The following is a 21,202-nucleotide window of genomic DNA, read 5'->3' on the forward strand; positions in this document are numbered from 1 at the left end:
TCAATTGTGGTGAACCCTGGACACTTTGCAACTGAGTGCAAGCAGCCCAAGGTTCAAGGAAAGAGAAACGGATTCGTATGATGAGCTGAAGCAGAAGTATGATGCCTTAGTAAGAAAGCATCATGGTACTTCTGGAAGTCAAAGCTTCAAGAGCAAATCATATCTAGCAGAAGGGAAAGCTGGGATGATACAGATAGTGATGAAGAAGAGCAGATTGGGAATGTTGCTCTCATGGCTAATGCTGGATCATCTTCACCTCCTCCTGCTGGAAGCTTTCAGGTAGATCCTACATGCCCTAAACTGTTTATGCAATTAGGACTTGAAAGAGATGATGCTATTAAAGGATGAAAGCTGCTAATCTTAAAATTGATACTTTAGTCTTAGAAATTCATGCTTATAAGATGAATGAGATGAAAGTATTAAAACCTAAATAGAACAATTGACTATGGATTTAGGATTACAATGTGCTAAAGTCAAAGTTCTAGAGAAAGGTGAGATTGCTTTAAGACTTCAGCTAGACGAAGAGAAAGTGAAATGTAAAGCCTTTAAGGATGCCTCCTTGATAGTCAAAGAACTTAATGATAAACAAGAGATCAAGAGAACTGTTGCAATAGGCTTTGACTATAACAAATCTGTAGGTAAGGCTAGTAACATTACTCCTTTTAAGAAGAGTGCTGAGGAGAGAGGGATTCCTTTTGTTTTAAAAGATTCCCCTAAACCATTGTTTAAAACCTCAGAAGCTGAACCTCTTTTAGAGACTCCTGTTGTCATTAGATATGAACTAAAACAGGAAGACCTTAAAATGAAAGAGAGTAATGAGATGAGAGGTGAGATTCTGACAAACCTGAAACCAATCAAAGTGAAAGGCAATGTTAGGTTGCCTAAAGCTGGTTTAGGTGTCAACTCTGAAAGAACTAAGTTCAACAAGCCTAATAACTTTGTGAATAGTAAGAACAGAAACAATAGATGCCATTCTACTGAGAATTTTAAAACTGATAACAAGGTTAGAGTAGAATCTATTGATGTTCCTACTACTATGACTGATATTTCTGTTGTTCCTGCTTTTGATGCATGTCATAAATCTTGTAGTGTTGATAATTGTATGACTTGTGCTTTCAATTTGATGTCTGCTTATTTTAAAAATTTGCATGCTAAAAATGAAAACACATCACCTAGACAACACACAAACAACAAGCATGCTAGATCAAAGACTGCTAGTCCTTCTCATAAGAGAAAGGAGACTTATGTTTCAAAGCCTAAAACTAAGGTTTATAAGGCTGTTGTTAAGGAAGTAAGTTCAGTCAAGTCTGAACCAAGTATCAGTCCAAGAGGCTCTGTTGTTACACCTGATAGAAATCAGTTCTTTAAGTTTGCTGGACCCAATCAAGTGTGGGTCCCAAGGAATGCTTAATCTAGTTGTCTTTTGCAGGGTGCCAGTGGAATTGTTCGTGTTACCTGGGTGCTTGACAGTGGAGCGTCAATGCACATGACTGGCAATAAATCCCTGCTAGAAGACATAAGAGAAGGAGCTGGCCCTACAGTCAGTTTTGCTGATAATAGCAAAGGTCGTACTGTGGGATATGGCAAGTACAAAATTGGAAGGATCATCATAGAAGATATTGCAATAGTTGAAGGACTTCAACATAATCTCCTGAGTGTCAGTCAATTCTGTGACAAAGGTTATTATGTTCATTTTGAAAAGGAGATATGTATCATTAAACATATCAAGGATAAGCGTCCTTCACTATGTGGCATAAGGAAAGGCAATATATTCGTAGCTGATTTGTCTTCAGGACCAGGAAACGAAGTTCACTGTTTCTACGCCAAAGCGTCTGCTGAAGATAGTTGGTTATGGCATAAGAAGCTCTCACACCTCAACTTCAAAACCATGAACTCTCTAGTCAAGAGAGATCTAGTGAGAGGGTTGCCTTCCCTGGAATTCTCAACTGATGATCTTTGTGAAGCTTGTCAGAAAGGAAAAGCGAAGAGAGCATCTCACAAAGGCAAAACCATCAATACCATTACAGATCCACTTCATTTGTTGCATATGGATTTGTTTGGCCCTGTGAATGTTGTATCCATTGATGGAGGAAGATATGCCTTGGTTATTGTGGATGACTTCTCAAAATTTACATGGGTTTACTTCCTGGCTTCTAAGGATGAAACTCCCCTGACAGTAATTGATCATATCAAGTTGGTTGAGTTGGAAAAAGGTGTTCCTGTAAAAGCTGTAAGATCAGACAATGGAACTGAGTTTAAAAATCAAACTCTAATCAACTTTTACTCTGAAAAGGGAATTAGAAGGCAGTATTCAGCACCAAGGACTCCTCAGCAGAATGGAGTCGTCGAAAGAAAGAATCGTACACTGATCGAAGCTGCAAGGACTATGATTGCTGAAGCAAAGCTTCCTCTGTACTTTTGGGCTGAAGCTGTGTCTACTGCCTGCTATACCCAGAATAGAACCTTGATCAACAAGGATCATATGAAAACTCCATTTCATCTGTATAACAACAAGAAACCTTATGTCAAACATCTTCATGTCTTTGGAGCCAAGTGTTATGTTCTCAAGGATGGTGAAGAGAACTTGAACAAGTTTGAGCCAAAGGCTTCTGAAGCAATTTTTGTTGGTTATACAAATAATGCCTATAGAGTTTTTATAATTGACACTCTGTCAGTGAAAGTTAGTGTCAATGTTACATTTGATGACACTAAACTTCCAAGTTTACAATCTGCTGATCCATCTGAGTCTCTGAAGTTTGACAACTATCCAGACTCTGATTCAGATGATGATATTCCACCTGAGGTTGCAACAGGAGTTGACAACAATGATAATGATCCAGGCAATGGTGGAGGAAATGGGAATAATGCTGGAGATTCCACTGATGCCAGTGGTGGATCATCAAGTCAACCTGGCAACAACTCAGGGGGAGCTGATGGATCAACTAGTCACACATTTCAGCTTAATGATAATACTGCTGAATCATCAAGGACACATCTTCCAAGGGAAATGATTTGGAGCAGAGATCATCCCTTTGATTTAATTATTGGTGATCCTGATGTTGGTGTCAGGACTAGAAGTGCTACGACAAATGAATGCCTATTCTCTGGGTTTCTATCTCAACTAGAACCAAAGAAAATAGAAGAAGCACTTGCTGATCCTGATTGGGTTCTTGCCATGCAAGAAGAACTCAATCAATTTGAGAGACAAGAAGTCTGGGCCCTAGTTCCAAGACCAAAAGGAAAATCTACGATTGGAGCTAGATGGGTCTTCCGTAACAAGTTAGATGGTGATGGCATTGTTGTAAGAAACAAAGCCAGACTGGTGGCAAAAGGTTATTCACAAGAAGAAGGAATTGATTATGATGAAACCTATGCTCCAGTTGCTCGTCTTGAAGCCATCAGAATATTTCTTGCATTTGCTGCACACTCTAACTTCAAGGTATATCAAATGGATGTGAAAAGTGCATTTCTGAATGGAAAGCTAGAAGAAGAAGTATATCTGGAACAGCCCCCTGGCTTTGAAAATCCAGAGTTTGCTGATTTTGTATACTTCTTATTCAAAGCTGTCTATGGACTCAAGCAGTCACCAAGGACATGGTATGACACTCTCTCTGAGTTTTTAATTGAAAACAATTTTACTAGAGGTGTCATAGACAAAACTCTCTTTTACAAATTGCATGATAAGGATATGATATTTGTACAAATATATGTTGATGACATTATATTTGGTTCTACTAACGATAACTTGTGCAAGAGATTTGCTAAGTTGATGCAGAGTAACTATGAGATGAGTATGATGGGTGAGCTGTCCTACTTCCTTGGTCTTCAAGTAAGCCAAAAGGATGATGGAATATTTATTTGTCAATCCAAGTATGTCAGAGATCTTCTTCGAAAGTTCAATCTAGAAGACTCTTCACCGGCGAAGACACCCATGGCCACTGCCACAAAGCTTGACAAGGATAAATCTGGTAAGAAAGTTGATATCACAAGCTATCGAGGTATGATTGGCTCTCTACTTTATCTTACTGCAAGTAGACCAGATATCATGTTTGCAACATGTTTGTGTGCTAGGTTCCAAGCTGATCCTAAGGAATCACATCTTATTGCCGTCAAAAGAATCTTTAGATATCTTAAGGGTACACCTGGTTTAGGTATTTGGTACCCTAAGAATACTGGTTTTGACTTAACCGGCTATACAGATTCTGATTATGCAGGATGCAGGATTGATAGGAAGAGTACGTCTGGAAGCTGTCAATTTCTAGGACGTCGGTTGGTTTCCTGGTATAGCAAGAAGCAGCACTCCGTGTCTACTTCTACTGCTGAAGCTGAGTATATAGCTGCTGGAAGCTGCTGTGCTCAGATCTTGTGGATCAAGAATCAACTGAATGATTATGGTGTTGTAGTAAACAAAATTCCTATATTTTGTGATAATACAAGTGCCATAGCCATTTCCAACAATCCGGTTCAACATTCAAGAACCAAGCACATTGATATCAGGTATCATTTTATACGAGAACATGTCATGAATGGTACAGTGGTGTTACATTTTGTACCCACGACTGAGCAAATTGCTGACATCTTCACTAAACCACTGGATGAATCCACTTTCTCTAAGCTGGTTTGTGAATTAGGGATGTTAAATATGACATAGCTCTCTTGTATATATATTTTTCACATGCATTATATGTTTTTTTTTGTGAATTTTCTGTATAATTGTATCTATTTTATTAGATTTTATATGATATTCTGTATATTATCTGATAATGTTCTGAGTAATTATGCATGTTTGTATATTAGTCTGTAATTTTCTAAGTGCATTTACACTCCCCTGTAATATTCCCTAAGCATTTAGATAATTATTTGTAATTATTTTGTATTTTTCAAAATTAATTAAGCATAAATATTTGATTTTAAGTTAATTCATCTTCTTGAATTAAAGTTAAAGTCATAAGTATTTATATTTAATTAAAGTTGAAATTTACAAAATATTGGTGTAATTTATAGTATTGTTTTTATTATAGATTTTTGATTTTATTTGCAAAAGTTTTATCTTTTAAATTAATCAAAAATCATATTATTTTTGTTATTATTTGTTTTTCTGTTAGACAATTACATTGTCTACTGATTGGCTCGGCAAGACAATTGAAATTGTCTTGCTGAACCGGTTTTTCAGTATAGTTTCAAACCACTCGGCAAGACAATTCAAATTGTCTTACTGACACTTGACTTTGTCTGCTTCGTTAAATTCTCGGCAAGACAATTTCAAATTGTCTTACCGAGACTTAACTTTGGATTGTCTTGCTGCCTTGTATATATTTCCCTGTAAGACATTTGAGCAAGACAATTTAGATTGTCTTGCCCAAACTCATCTTCTCCAACTCGTACATACACGAGATACACACACTCGACTGCGTTTCTTTTTCAAGTTTTGTGTAAAACTTGCTGTGGTTACGTGATTTCAAGCCATAGTTGCTTGCTGGGATTGTGATTTTGCTCGATTTATAACCGGAACTCTGCCGGATTTTCGTCGGACATTCGAACCTTACTGTGGTTGGCCGTGATTCGACTTCCCTGTGTATTCGTGTGTGTTGATTTGGAGATTAAGGTTTCCAATTCGAATTAGGGTTCTTGAAAGTTTAGGGGCTGTTTGGTTGATAATCAATTTTAGGGTTCTTTGGCTAAGGCTGCGTTTGGCTTAAAGATATTTGGATTTAGGAATTTTTTTTTTCTCAACTTAAGGGCGTGTTTGGATTGATTGGAGCCATCTAAGTTAATTAACTTTTAATTCGATATTATTTTAATATTTCGAATTATTAATTAATTAATTAAGCTTTAATTAATAGTTGAAATTAGCGAGACATTTGAGAATTCACATTTAGTTTGAAAAATTCTCGCTTAATTCAATTTTTAATTATTAAAAATGGCCGGAGAATTCGTGGTTGCTGAGACTAACTACCTTGCTAGCCTTAACCCTGACGACTGCTCAGATAGATTCCGGACTTGGGTCAGATTTCTTTCGAGACAGAGTTTAGTCAGTACTGCACTCACTACAGATATAGAAGTCAAGCTGCAACCCTTGTTTGACTTCTACTCAAATGCTGTCAACTCTACGACCCTGGAAAACTACAAGATAATAGGGGATCTACCTAACCGGAAGAGGATTGTAATCACTGTCGATGATGTGAACCGGATCTTAGGACTTCCAAGGGACAATTTCGAGCCAGATCCCTCAGAGGATGAACTGAGACAATTCTTTCAGGATATTCACTATCAAGGTCAGATTTTTCTCCCGAAGATGTCAAAGGGAAATCTGAAGGCTGAATGGGATGTGTTCTTTGACACCCTTGCCAAGGTGTTTGCTCCCACTAATCGAAAGAACTTTGGGAATATATCTTCAATGCTGCAAATATTTGGATTCAGCATAGCTTATAACCGTCGAATCAATTTTGGGAAGATATTGCTGAGAGAGATTATCAGAAAAATGGGGTCTGTTACACAGAGATCAATTCAGAGGAATGACAAAGTTGAATGCTTCTACCCCAGATTCCTGATGTTGTTTATGAATGATAAGATGAATGATGATGATAGGCACATGTACGTCGATTCTCCTGTTGTTCCTATTCAGAGGACTTGTGCCAAGATCCAAACTAGGCTGGTCAACAAGAAAAAGCATGACAATGTACCACTGGTGGTGACTCCATTCATGCTAGAGCAATTCAGTGTTCCTTTTCAGCCTGTACAAGTTCCAGAACCACTACAACAGCAACAATATCAACCACAACAACAACAACAAGCTCAACCACAAGTACAACCGCAACAACAATCACCTCCTCAAAACGATCAACCACTTCAACTACTTCAAGACTATCAGTCATCCAGCCAATCCTCACATTACTCTCCCTACAACCCTCCTTACAATTCACCACAACAATCACCTCACCAATCATCATACAATTCTCCTCACCAATCTCAACACCAATCCCCTCCACAATACAACTTCTTCCCAGACCAACAAGCCTCCATTCTTCCCTCTCAATCTGAACCAATACCTTCACCTACACATACACATACAATTCCTCCACCACAATCCACTTCTCAGCCTCTGCCTGCTGATTCTGCTATCAATCCAGAGCTACAGGACTTCAGGACAGATTTACAGGTAGCTCAGGTACTTTCTAATCTCACTGATACCTTTAATATTGATATTGCAGATTTTGATTGTGATATTGGATTTGATTTCCAGACTCCCAGCATTGAACCTGTAAACACCCAGGTTCATAACCAAGCTGACGTTTTCGTTTCAACAACTGATTCTTCGTCAAACACATCAACCGACACTACTCATACACCAGTTGTTCGAAAGGTAGCCCGGAAACGGAGTGGGAGTGCAATTCTGAGAGAACCCGCAGCTCTGTCTCATAAGAAGCAAAGGGTGGCAGAACCGGAGACAACTGCAGCCACATCCATTTCCTCCCAAAAGGATTTGGACACTGACATGGTAAATATACAGTATCTAGATTCATTCTCTCCACAGAATGCATTTATTGAAATTGGCCGTCCGACCGCGGTATCCTGTAAAGAGTCAAGCACACAACTAGCACTCACGCTAGTTGAACCTTTGTCTTTTAATTCTTCACTTAGAGAGAGCACAGATATTCCAAAATTGTCATATGAAAAACTTTCTGATCACTCTTTCTTTTTGGATCAGGCTATACTTGGCAACCTGCAAGTACATCAGCCTTCACAGGCATCTGAAGGACAATTTGTTCCTTCACAACCTACAGTTCCATCTCAGGGAACTATGGTTGTCTATACAGGTACTGGTGACGGTGTGAAAACTACGAGTGAAATCAGGCAAACACCGAGCGAAACACATGCACGAGAGGATAGTGAAAAATCTTTGAGTGTTCGTGAGGTGAGTGCACACACCAACACAGATCTGTTACAGGAACAAATGGCTGCTCTGAGGGCTGAGATAGAAAGGTTGAATGCTGAGAATGCAAGATTCAGAAGTGGAGAGTTGGTGACTCTACAAGAAAAGGTTGTTGATCCTTCATTCTCTTCCCTCAAACAGGAATTAGATGCTCATGTCAAGGGTATTCACTCTAGGATGGACAAATTTGATACAACTCAGGAGCTCTGTTTGACGAAGCTTGACAACTTGGAGCAAACTTTGGCTCAAGTTGTTCAACACTTAAAGATCAATCCGTCAACATCTCAGTCTACTCCAGAGGATCCCTCAACTAAGGGGGAGAAGGATAAGGATGACAAAGATAAGGATGACAGCAATGCTGGTGCTGGTGACAGGGGTGACAAGGGTGGTGATTCTGATAGGAGTGATAAGGGTGGAAAAGGAGCAAGTGAAAAGGATTCTTCTGCAGCTAGCAAATCTAAAGGCAAAATGCCTGAAACTGAGAACATCTTCACTAATCAGGATTATGACAACATTCCTGAAGATGTTGATGATGATGATGCATTTGACTCTGCTTATTTTGAAGCTGAGGAAGAAGGTCCTTTCGAGGAAGGCTTTCTTTTCAATGAAGATCAGTCTGTAGATCCTGAGCACATGGAAAAGGTCAAGATGTTCAAAGCTCAACATGAAGCTAGCAAAGCAAAGCTTCAGGAACTGCAGAAACTGGTAGATGAAAAGAGGACAACTGATGAGTTGGTCAAGCTGGAGAAACAGAAACTGTGGGATGCTAAGTGCAAGGAAAAGAGAGAGGATATCTCCAGGAAAGTTGGTGAAAGCTGGGATATTGCAAGACAAATCCTCTCTGGACCTCAAAGGGAACCTTTCAATGATGGTAAATTCAAATCCTTCATTTATGACCTGAGAGAGGCTAACCCTAATGAAGATATGTTTATGCGTGCTCTTGCTCTCGAGTTAGAATATATAACTATTGGCGTCAAGAATCTTCTCAATGAATGGGAGATCATTATTTCTACTCAGAGAAACGGAACATTCAGGGTTTCAATTGATTTATTCAAGTTTCTATCTCTAACTGAAATCTGGGTGATTCGTAACAAGATCAGACGCAGCTCGAATCTGAATGAACTCCTTCGTGACAGACTTATGGATTGTGCTATTCATAACAGTCCACAAGTTGTCAGAAAGCCTTACTGTGTCAAGTTCATTCACGAGAGAAAATTTGGAACATTCTACCTGGACCACCAACATCTTCTTAAGTATGATGTGAGTCAGTTGGTTCTTGTATCTACAATTCTACGTACCAAGGGCTTCGCTACTAAGGCCAAAGCTGATGCTGATACTGAGATTGTAAACTACTGCACAAGGAGAAACATTCAACAATACTTCAGGAACATGAAGTATATCAACCAATCTCAGCCAGCAGATTTCATCGAAGACCCTGTGGATATTGAGGTTCAGTATTATCTCTCATTGGCTCGTGAAAGAAAGAAGCGTGGAGAATCCACTACAGCTGAAGAGCCTACTCAGAATGAGCCTTCTACTCCAATTATTCACTGTTCAGATGCTGAAGAAGGAGAAGTCACTCGTTCTGAGTGAATAGATTGATTAGGATATTTTGTTAGATATGATCAAGTAACATCCTTTTGTAATCTATTATGAATATGGTTTAATGTTCAATACAAGCCATAAACTTTTGCTATTTACATTCCATTGTTTAAATCTTTGTCTTATCTGTTAGTTGAGTTATCCTCTAGGAAATTTGCATGTTATGTTAACAAACAAATAGGGGGAGATTGAAAGGCATATGTTCAGCCTATTTGTATTTAAAGAGGTACAACTCAACTCAGATAAGAAAGCTCAGTAAATAGCAAGTCAACGGAATCCGTACGAAGAACGTCAAATGATTTATGGGAATTATATGTCAGATAAATTCCAGGATGCTGCTGCACACCACTGATAGAAGTTCATTAATATGTTCAAGCCTCAGTGCACAAATAATCTTTTGTGGCACGTCCAGGAGTTCAGAAGATATAAAGTTTCTATACTTTATTTTATCAGAAGATTCCATTTAATGAAGAAGTACTTACAAGACGATGACTCGACGAACAAATCAATTCTTAATATTTATTTGACAAAGAATATTTGATTTAACTAGATACAGATGAACCAGACAGTACATCTGTGTATCAGTTATTCAAATTGAATATTTGAAGTCAAGCAGAGTTGGTGGTTCGTTCGTTCGACTGATCAAGACGGAGTTATTAATGTTTAAAGAAGACGGGAAGCAATTCTGCTGATGAATGGGTGATTAAATATTTAATAGCTTATTATTTCACTTCTCAGATAATTAAATTAATTATGTAATTTATTTGTTAAATTAATTCACTCTCGAATTAATTTAATTTATGAATTTATGTGATTAAATTAATTAAGTGGATAATTTTCTATTTAAATATAATCTACAAATTACATTCAATCATCCACTTAAGCTCAGCAAGACAATCTGATATTGTCTTACCGAATTTTCCAACTGCCAAGACAATACAAATTGTCTTACCGAAGCTAAGCCTGCAAGACAATCCTGATTGTCTGACTGAAGCTTACAAGACAATTCTCAATTGTCTGACCGAATGGTTCTCAGCAAGACAATCTTTGATTGTCTGCCCGAGTATGCTCTGCCAAGACAATGAGATTGTCTGACCGACTGGATGCTTGCAAGACAATTTTAAATTGTCTTGCCGAATGCATTCTGTCAAGACAATCAAAGATTGTCTGACCGAATGAAGATCAGCAAGACAATCCTTGATTGTCTGACCGAATGGAGATTGTCTGACCGAGCTCTGAATTGTCTTGCTAGCCTTAAAATTGTCTTTCTGCTGTGTCTTGTGCTTGCAAGGCAATCTGAAATTGTCTTGCCCTTGCTACTTTGTCTTTGCTACTCACAATTGTCTTGTCTTTCAATTGTCTTACAAGTACAAATGCTTTGCCTATAAATATGGCATTGCATCCTTCATTTTTTAGTGTTCATTCACTTTGTATTCAAAGCATTTGTAAAGCTTTCAAGTTGTTTGTAACTTGCTTGATCGTTATATCCACAGTTTTCTGTGCTTTGATAACCCGGTTGTTTTAATCACTAAATCTAGAATATACCCTGTCGAATTTATTCTACGAACTTTAGTGGACATTAAAACTGAACCATTTTAATTATATAACGACGTCAAACATTGTTATATTAATTAATTATAATCTGATTAACAAATCATATTCAATCAGATTCACTTCCGCGAAGATTTGGTACTGATTGTATTCAACCCCCCCTTCTACAATCATATCTGGACCTAACAAGGTAGCCTAGGAGGAAATCTGCCCAGTTATACTTCTTGAGATTGTCAAGGTTATCATCAAGTTGCAGCAGTTGTTTGTCCACATAAGAAGCTCCTTTTGTACCAATAAGCACATTTGACATAACAAGAAGGAAGTTTAATTTGAAGTTATCATTAACTTCTTGGTTTTTCATCACTTGAACAATCATCTGTGTTGTTATTTGATCAGATAAAGTGAATTGTGCATGCCAATCTTTGATTCTTTGACTGTACTTTCCAGGTGATGCCAGAATAATAGGATGTCCTCCATTTGGCAGGCCTAACACATCATAAACATCTTTACTTGTAATATTAATATCTCCATCCTTCAGCTTCAGTGAGATTGAGTGGTGATCAAATATTTGGAGTACATTGTAGGCGATTTTGGTTGGCAAAATGTCAAGCTCAAAATCCAGTAAGAGTGCAAAACCAGCTCTTGTAACCCAGTCCCTCTGCTCTTTTGTGAGTTCACCTACCATCTTACTAAAATGCCTTGGAGATATCCTTATCTTGACCTCGTCTTTTTTCTTATTTATATGTTTAGCCCCTTCTGTTTTCTAATGAAATAAGAGGAAATAATTAGTGTTGTAGAAACCACAAGAAACGACAGTGCAGGGCATCACTAAAATATTGTGCTCAAATTTCTAATTCTAAGTAACGAAATAAATAAAAAATACCTTAACATCCTTGTTCATGAACTTCAATAGTGGATATAATGTTCCAGCAATCCTTTTTCTTGGTATATGAGTTTCAAATGCAGCTTCCTGTTAAGAACATAAAACAATTTATACTAAGCAGTTGTATATTCACAAATTTATACTAAGCAGTTGTATATTCACAAATTTATAAAACTATGTAACCTGCAAAATCATAAAACTTGCAAATACATGTAAAATATACTATTTAACAAGAAGTATATTCACAAATTTATACTAAGCAGTTGTATTTTAGTGATCTTAGTTGATATACTTTAGTGATATACTCAATATACTTTAGTGATATACTTAATATAGTTTAGTGATATAGTTAATATATTTTAGTGATAGTGATATTCACCTATCTAATCCTTTAAAACGAATCAAGATTTTAAGCTACTAGTCTACTTTAAACAGATAGATATCTCACAAACAACACACACAAATATACAGACATTCGATATATACTATAATTAAAGACTATATAAACGTCGATGCTTTAAAATCGAATTTAAGCACATTTGATATATATACTATATAATTAATAATGAAGAAAGTGAAGAAAGTGTACCTTTTTCCTTTTGTATTTTGTTATTTTAATCTTTGGTTGTGCATTGTTGACTTGAGCTTGATTTTCTGTTTCATCCTCTTCTTGTTCATCCTCTTCTTCTTCATCCTCATTTTCTTCCTCACTTTCGTTTAGTCCATCATCTTGTTCATCATCTTCTTCTTCTGCACTATCTTCATCACCTTCTTCACGTTCTTGTGCACTATCGTCTTGCTCCATGTCTTCTGCACTATCTTCTTGTGCACTGTCTTCTTCACCTTCTTGCATATCTTCATCACTTTGTTTGTCATTATCTTGATCTCCATCTTGTTCATCCACCAGATTATTACAATTATGTTCATCCCCTTCTACTTCATCAACAAGTTTATTTCCCTATGAAATCATACAAAATAATGATTTAGATTAATTTATAAATCAATAATACAACTAAGAAATAATGTAGTTGATCACATACAACAAGACTTTTGATATTTCTTCCAGCAGTAGCCTTTATGACTTTGTTATCTGGACGTCGATAGACTTTTGCAAGTGGTCTTTTGTCTCGTATGTTGTTGGTATTCATGTTTGCTTGATCTTCGGATTCTAAATCTACAGGAGTATCTGCAGTGTTTGTAAACTTTGACAAACTATGTGCACGAAGTCTTGAACTTCTTCTGCATTGAACTATGTAACCTGCAAAATCATAAAACTTGCAAATACCTGTAAAATATACTATTTAACAAGAAGTATATTCCCAAATTTATACTAAGCAGTTGTATTTTAGTGATCTTAGTTGATATACTTTAGTGATATACTTAATATACTTTAGTGATATACTTAATATAGTTTAGTGATATAGTTAATATATTTTAGTAATAGTGATATTCACCTATCTAATCCTTTAAAACGAATCAAGATTTTAAGCTACTAGTCTACTTTAAACAGATAGATATCTCAGAAACAACACACACAAATATACAGACATTCGATATATACTATAATTAAAATTGAATTGAGGTTACCAAGAGAAGAAAATAGATTCTAACTTGTTCTGTTTTTTAGGCTTAAAAAATTATGTGATTAGAAACACTTAGCACTTAGCTCTACTACAATAGTTTTATTAAAGAAATATTTCGGTTATACATGTTAGTCTTCACTAATAAGAAGGTCTGCAATTCTCAAATCAATTCTTATTAGTCAGTCTTCACTAATAAGAATTGATTAGTAATACTTAATGTTAATTACTTAATTCATAAAATTAGCTAGCCATGTCTTAAATAATCATATTAAGCTGCTTGACATTGGTGCTGAATCAATGCCTGATTCATCATAAATCAACTTGGAGTTTGAACATGCCAGAGGGATACCAGTTAAATATTCGCTTTAATATCTGTCAGTTATTAATTGCTAAGCATCTTTTCAATCCTAAATCTGAGTTTATTAGCTAAGATAAAGAGTACTTTTCCACGGCATTTGTTTCTACTTTGGGAGCTTAATCATGATTCAACTTAGTGTTATAAAATCTGTCAATTAGGCTTTTGGATTACTGATCTAGATTAACATCAAGATGTGTTATAAAATCATATGTCTCAGCCTGGTTGTGTACTAAGTACTCTACACTAAGATGATTAATATGCACTAAGTACTCTACGTACTCTACACACTACACACTAAGATCAGTACTCTACGTACTCTACAAACTGAGATTAGTAATATGCATTAACATGAGTAATATGCACTAAATCAACATCTTATTCATCAACAACATATTTATATTCATTAATTAAACAAATCAGCAACATATTCATCAACATATTATTCAATAAATCAACATATTCAGACAAGTAAATGCTTGAAATCACAAATAATTAAAAAAACAGTGATAAAACCTTAATTTAACATACCTCCTCTAGTTCTAGCCATATTTTAGTAGCTTTCAGAGTGAAATAAGCTAATTAACAGCTGTTATGAAAGAATATTAGTAGATTGAAGTCAGTTTTCACAATAATATACAACAAAACCCTTAAAATTCAAAAAAACCGACATACACTAAAAATACGAGTTGATTAAGATGATTAACTAACTATAAATACTACTAAACTACAGAAAAGTACCTATTCAAACAAATGTTGAAGTGATTTTGCTCGGTGCTTGAGCTGCGGTTGCGAGATCCAAAAATCGCCTCGAATTTTTTCGTAGAAGCTGTAATATACCTAATTAGAACAAAAAAGAGGGAAAAAGTCGAAGAAACCGCCATTAGAGACGTACCTGAAGCTCGGTGCAGCAGCGCGATGATGAACAGTGGAGTGGTGGAGGTGATGGACCGTTGTGCGCGAAACGTGTGTATCGTGTGTATCGTATCGGTGTGTATCGTTTTTAACTGTGCAAGCGGGTTTTGTATAAGCGGGCTGGATTATTTTAGTGGGCTGGGAGTGTTAAAAAGTGGGCTGGGCCTGTGGTTTCTAGTTTCTATTTTAATTTGGTTTCTATTGGAGTATTACTCTCTCTCTCTCTCTCTCTATATATATATATATATATATATATATATATATATATATATATAATCTAATAGAAGTTGGCGTCACATATTTTACTCAAACTATATCAAAATTTAATAGAAAGAATTTAAATATTTTGGCATGATACATACGAGAAAAGGAATGGATTGGTAGTTTACAACCTTTCTATCTTTCCCAAAATTCTCCATCAAATTGTTGCTCACAAAGTAATAGCTTTTATTGATTTATATAATATTTCGTAGATCACGCCATGGAATTGCATGACGAATCAAATAATACGAATGAAAAACGGGGAATTGAACTTAACAAGCGACGTAGAGAACGGTGCGGGCTATGTCAAGAACAATACAAGCACCAACAAGAACCAACAAGAACCATGTAAGTAATATATAAAAAGAAAATACAAAAAATTATATACAAATATGCATTACATCATGCTATTAAATATTTTTATTATTAAATACAAATATGTTAGATTAAGTTAAAACTAATATTTTAGATTCGATTCAACTAAAATTTAAGATAAAATTTTAAATTATACCAACGACATATAAAAATTGTATACTTTTACAACAGTTCTAACTTACAAACAAATCGTAATTTCAAATTATATTTAATTGAAAATTTTAATTTATTATTTATAAATTAGAGTTTTTCACACCATTTAAAATATATTTAAAAATTTTTCTAAATGATTAAAAAGCTACCGTGCCTTGCACGGGTTATAAGCTAGTCTATCTATATGTATATATCTATATACCTATATAAAGTAAAATCTAGGGCGGCTTAGGTGGCACTTCCTGCACTCTTCAAATAAAATCTCTCCTCTCTGAGCCTTCCACTGATTATTTGATTTAATTTCATTTAATCTATCCAAATCTAAATCTAAACATGTTGCTGTGTATATTTATGGTCAGCCCTCCTGCCCCTCCGCTTACCTTGTAGTTATATTCTCACTGGGACTTGGACAGGCACTTTAGTTACACAGTTCGTAAATGAAGTCCCTCTGCATCTGCAAATATTCTCTTATAAATGGACTTATTTGGGCTATCTTCTCACACCAGTTGTTTATTTCGAGACCATCTAGGGATTACTCATATCTTCCTAATATCAATGGTGGCATGGAGGATTGGTTTCTTAGGGTGCGAGTTTGCAGGCTGTGTGAGTCCACAGCCTAAACATGCTGCTGTGTATATTTATGGTCAGCCCTCCTTCCCCTCCGCTTACCTTGTAGTTATATTCTCACTAGGACTTGGACAGGCACATTAGTTACACAGTTCGTAACTGAAGTCCCTCTACATCTGCAGATATTCTCTTATAAATGGAATTATTTGGGCTATCTTCTCACACCAGTTGTTTATTTCGAGACCATCTATGGATTACTCATATCTTTCTAATATCAATGGTGGCGTGGAGGATTGGTTGCTTAGGTTGCGAGTTTGCAGGCTGTGGGAGTCCACTAACACGCGGGAGAACACTTTGATCAGCATGGATATGGTGTTGATCGATGAAAAGGTGATAACTATTTTACTTTGTTTCCTCATGCGTAATGCTTGCAATACCCTGTTAAACAAACTTGTACATTGTCCAATGCTTACAATGACTGTTAAACAAACTTGTGTATAGTCCTCTTGAAGAATGTATCATGCTTTGTCGTCTGCAGGGCAATCTTATGCACGCTTCTGTGCCTAGGCATCTGGTGTCTCGGTTCAAGAGACATGTGAGCGAATGCAAGCTTTATAGCCTTCGGAATGTTAAGATTACGACGAACACCTATCCGTACAGGCCTCTTGCAAGTGACAAGAAATTGCTTTTCTTGGCGACCATTGAGGTTGTCAAGCTGGATGCTGATGCGGTGCGCATAGGAATGCATGGCTTTCAATTTGTCAGCCTGCCCGTACTCCAGGCACGCGCTGATGATGTGACTATACTCTCAGGTGTGTTTCGATGATCATTGTTTTATTGTGTGGGTGAACCCTCATTTTTTATTAGCTATTGTTTGCAAAAAGGTCGTCTGGTCGGGCATGTTCTAATTTCTATAGCTTCAGTAGTGATAAGCAATTATTGTGCTTCTATGTAAGCTTGCCTCCAGTTTATTTGGCCTTTTATTGATAGTGTTGTGGTGTTGTCTTTATGAATGTGCACATATATGTTGAGACTCCATGTTACATAGCTGGACTCTATAACATAATGCTTGATATAATTTATCTCCAAAGGTATACAATATTTGCTTGAATAAAAATTCTAAGGCAATTTGAGGTCTGGGTTAGTTCAATTGATATTCGCTAGACTTTGTCCAATCATCAATCATGTATTAGATGAATTCATATTGATCGATCTTGGTAAAATAAAAACATGTAAAACCTTGTGGGCACAATTACTTAAACTCACGGTTAATGCTTCACTGTGACCTTTAACTTGTATTAGTCTCAACTTAGGTGCTTTGGAAGAATAGAGATTGTGCACTCAGGTTGGTTTGATCTAACTATTTGCATGTTCACTGATTGGGGCCTCCTTTGTGGTTCTTTAAATTACTTGTCCAAAACAAGTTGCGGATTTTAAATGCTCAGTATCCAGATAAATATATGTGCTGGTCACAAAAAGAGTCGTTAAATTTGTACAGTCTAGGCTTATAGAGAGTAATGAGGTTGTATTATTTTGGTAGGATATTATAAGGCTTAGAACTTCATGACATATCAAAATTATGTAATAAAAGGATACTCAGACTTTCAAAACTTTCATTGCTTTTTTGAGGATATATGGGATGTTTGCTAGCTCTCTTTCATCTAACATTTAGGATCTTCAGTTCTGCATAAGTGGCAATGATGCCATATGCAGGGACATTTGGCTCTTACTTTTCTTATATAATCATGTATTTACTACTTACTCAATTTGCATGTGTATGGCTGTCACAAGACCCTAGCAGAACTAGCTTATATTTGCGGTCTGCCAATCTCTCTGTCTTTTTTCATTTCCCTGTATGTTATTAACATTTCTATTTTTTGTGTAATTTATTATATTATATATGTTGAGTCTCTATGTTCTTTCGAGTTTATGCCTTGGTCTGTACTAGACCCCACAAACCTTGAAATTTGCGGACATTGTGGGCTGCTTCTATGGGTACGGAGAGGTTGAAACTGTAGGGGCTAGGCTCAAGAGGAAGAGAGATATCAAAATCTTCACAGATTAGTAAGTATCCTAATATTTATTTGCACAACACCTTCTTCCTAGCATCTTTTTACACCTCTAATTTGACAAGTGCTTTTCATAATGTTTTTTGTGTTAGCTCCGTCACCAGCACTATCACTCTGTGGGGGAAGTTAGGAGAGCTTTTTGATCCAACACTGTACACACAGGATGGCGGGCCGTATGTTATGGTGGTGACCTCTGTTTCAGTGAAGACCTATCAACGTATAAAGATTCTCCCATGAGATCTGATTTCCATATGCTCCATTTGCTTACAAATAATAACAGAGCCTAACTCTTGGTTCTCATGCACTGCAGGTGCCTTGACCTTTGCCACAACTAGCGCCAGCAGAATTTATGTCAATCCAGATGAACAACATGTTTCTTCTGTGAGGGAGAGGTTCTCGGCTCTGTCCACCAAGGTACTTGCTCTTGAGGGTACTTCTGCCTCAAAATTGCCTCTTGAAGAGGCCATGTTTGTGAATCAGATCACTGTTGATGACCTGGTGGGAGCTACATGCTCTGGCGAATTAAAGGTATGCCTCAACTCAAAATAAGCCCTGATGACTTGACTGCCATATTTTCATAAACATGGATGATGTCGTACTTAACCACCGGCCCTTTTGAAAATATAATGGCAGGCTGCGATAGCCACCTTGAAGGTCATCATAACTGCTGTGAACACCCGTTTTGAATGGTATTATGTGTCGTGCAAGTCCTGCGTGAAGAAAGCCACGCCTGTTGGTGGAGTATATGTTTGTGCTGAGTGCAAGAAACCCGTCGATTACCCTCTTCACATGTAAGTCAATATATTAACAATCAGCTTCGCGCAACACTTGCATTCTTCAATTGTAGTTGACTCCAGTATCCTCCTCATTTGACAATCATGCCCAGGTTTCGCATTAATCTGCAAGTCGAGGATGACACTGGGACTACAACACAGTGGTTTTGTTCAACAATACTGCAGAACGCTTGCTGGATACCTCGGTCAAGAAGCTGATTAACAAGATGGCGCCAGGCGACAACTCTCCTCCTGCAGAACTACAGACCCTTTTAGGCAAGCAATTTGTCTTCAAATTGGCACTTAATAAGTACAATTGGGTTGATGGCCGCCAGGACTATGGCGTTGCTGCGGTGTATGTACCCGTGCCGGATCTTGAAGCTGCTTATACAAGGAAAAAAATACCATAGGTAAGCCTGTTTCTTCATCCAGAGCCTGCGCTGCACTGCCTGCATGTGCTTTGAGACAAATAACTCTCAAACAGTTTCTATTATTTGTTACACTTTGAGAAGTAATTAACTTTTGTCATGTGCTACACGTCATCTTCCAGGATGCTCCCGATCAGGCGGGGTCTTCAATATCTGCTGGTGAAGTGGAGGCAGAGGCTAACAGTCGCAAGAGAAAGCTGTCACCTGTTCTCCCTGCTGTTGCTGAGAGCCAGGAGACGGCCACTTGATTCATCAGTATCTCCGCTTGCTGCGTCATGCCTTCGTGCAAAATGCTATGTTGCTGTTCATTTAAGACGTTATGTTTCAGCCACATTATATGTTTAGTATTTTATGCCTTTTCACTTGAATGCAATGAACACCTGCTTTAATCTATTATATTTTCCTGCCGCTTTGTTTTCGTTCATCATTTTTTGCGATTGATCCCAGCCACATGGGCTTTAGCTGCTTTCCTGATATCATAAGGGAATTTTCCAGGAATGTGCACTGGACGATATGATGATATTGAGATTAATCTTTAGTATTTATATTTTACAGCTAATTAGGCTTGCATAAAAGTATGACACAGGTTTTGGTTCAAAAAACTTTGCTCCTTTTGCTTGTACAAACATCAAACCCAGTCTAGCTGTATAAATGTTGTAACTAGCTGTAGCTTCTTCATGTTAATGTGTGGACCTCTTAAAGTCTTTTACTTTTGTATGCTTGTACATATAGTGATAGGTGAAAGGATATCTTCGATATACAATTATTTATATATTTGTTTTGGTATTTGTGACAAACATTAAATTTAAATTCACTTAGTAATCCTCCCAATAGGACATTAATTTAATTGATTAATCAAATGCGGATTGTCATTTTTGGCAAGTATTTCTAAAATACCTATTTACCAAAATACATTCGTTTTCAAAAAGAATTTTCATTACGCAATAGTCATGCTGAGGAGTTTCGGTATTTATCAATTGCCTCTCTCTTACTATTGCAACATCAAATTACATGAGCAAGGATGAAGTATCATCTACTATGATATTCTTTAAATATCTCATGTAACATTATTTTCAAAATATATTTAAAGTAATTTATTTAAAGTAAATCATAGATCCTTCAATTTTCAAAGGTCTTATTTTTCTCAAGAAGGATTTATATTCTCCATATTAATATTTATCTCAAGAATATTAATATCAAACTTTATCTCATTTTGGGATATTTTTCTCGGTCTCTCAAATTCATTATTTTTCAAAGAAAAATATTTCCGATACTTAGAAAGCTCTTTCAACTTATCAAAATCATGATGTATCATGAACAATATTTTTCAAAGTATTTTGGGATAAAAACTTTCGTCAAAAAGTCTACGCGATTTGACTAAAAGACGAACTGTATCGGTTTTTCATATATCGGTATTCGTTAAGAAAATTGATTTAAATACTCTAAAATATTTCCCCATCCTCAAAAGTATTTTATATTTAAGGGAATATATTTTAAGTATTTAATCAAGTCTTAACTTTTGTCAAAAAATCTCTTCTAAATCTCAAAAAAAAATTCATTCGTTATTTGGACCCGAAAATCATTTTAATTCCAAATAAAATACTTCCACTTGTCCAAATGACTTGAAACTTGAGATTAGCCAGTTATGTATTTTACTTAGTGCATGGTTAAATGTTCGTAATTTTTCGAGCATTTTCGTTCCGGAGCGTTTTTCAATCTGTCGTCCCGATCTTCCACCGAACGTTTGACCAAGA

General features: G+C 36.5%; 2 protein-coding genes across 2 annotated transcripts in view; one reads left to right on the top strand and one right to left on the bottom strand.

The window, feature by feature from the left end:
• LOC108201308 (uncharacterized) overlaps positions 1-14,457 on the bottom strand; it is a 45,780-nt gene extending 31,323 nt beyond the window's left edge. Inside the window, exons 1-5 of the mRNA XM_064085172.1 lie at positions 14,439-14,457; positions 13,010-13,227; positions 12,559-12,927; positions 11,970-12,056; positions 11,274-11,849 (exon numbers count right to left, since the gene is read on the bottom strand). Of these exons, the coding sequence (XP_063941242.1) occupies positions 11,274-11,849; positions 11,970-12,056; positions 12,559-12,927; positions 13,010-13,227; positions 14,439-14,457 (1,269 nt within the window). The remainder of the gene's footprint in view (positions 1-11,273; positions 11,850-11,969; positions 12,057-12,558; positions 12,928-13,009; positions 13,228-14,438) is intronic.
• An 846-nt stretch (positions 14,458-15,303) lies between these two features.
• LOC108201307 (uncharacterized) lies at positions 15,304-19,042 on the top strand. The gene is made up of 5 exons (XM_017369601.1): positions 15,304-15,431; positions 16,361-16,568; positions 16,717-16,990; positions 18,558-18,775; positions 18,881-19,042. Exons 1-5 carry the CDS (start codon positions 15,304-15,306, stop codon positions 19,040-19,042), a joined length of 990 nt encoding a protein of 329 aa, XP_017225090.1.
• The last annotated feature ends 2,160 nt before the right edge of the window (positions 19,043-21,202 follow it).

Source organism: Daucus carota, chromosome 9 (genome assembly GCF_001625215.2).
Source record: "Daucus carota subsp. sativus chromosome 9, DH1 v3.0, whole genome shotgun sequence".
In the NCBI taxonomy this organism is placed as follows: domain Eukaryota; kingdom Viridiplantae; phylum Streptophyta; class Magnoliopsida; order Apiales; family Apiaceae; genus Daucus; species Daucus carota.

What these genes read in the sequence shown, in the direction of transcription:
- LOC108201307 (XM_017369601.1), top strand. Translation starts at nt 15,304, where the DNA reads ATGGAATTGCATGACGAATCAAATAATACGAATGAAAAACGGGGAATT. An exon ending in TGGTGTTGATCGATGAAAAG is followed by an intron (nt 16,569 to 16,716) that starts GTGATAACTATT and finishes TGTCGTCTGCAG; the next exon opens with GGCAATCTTATGCACGCTTC. An exon ending in CATGCTCTGGCGAATTAAAG is followed by an intron (nt 18,776 to 18,880) that starts GTATGCCTCAAC and finishes ATATAATGGCAG; the next exon opens with GCTGCGATAGCCACCTTGAA.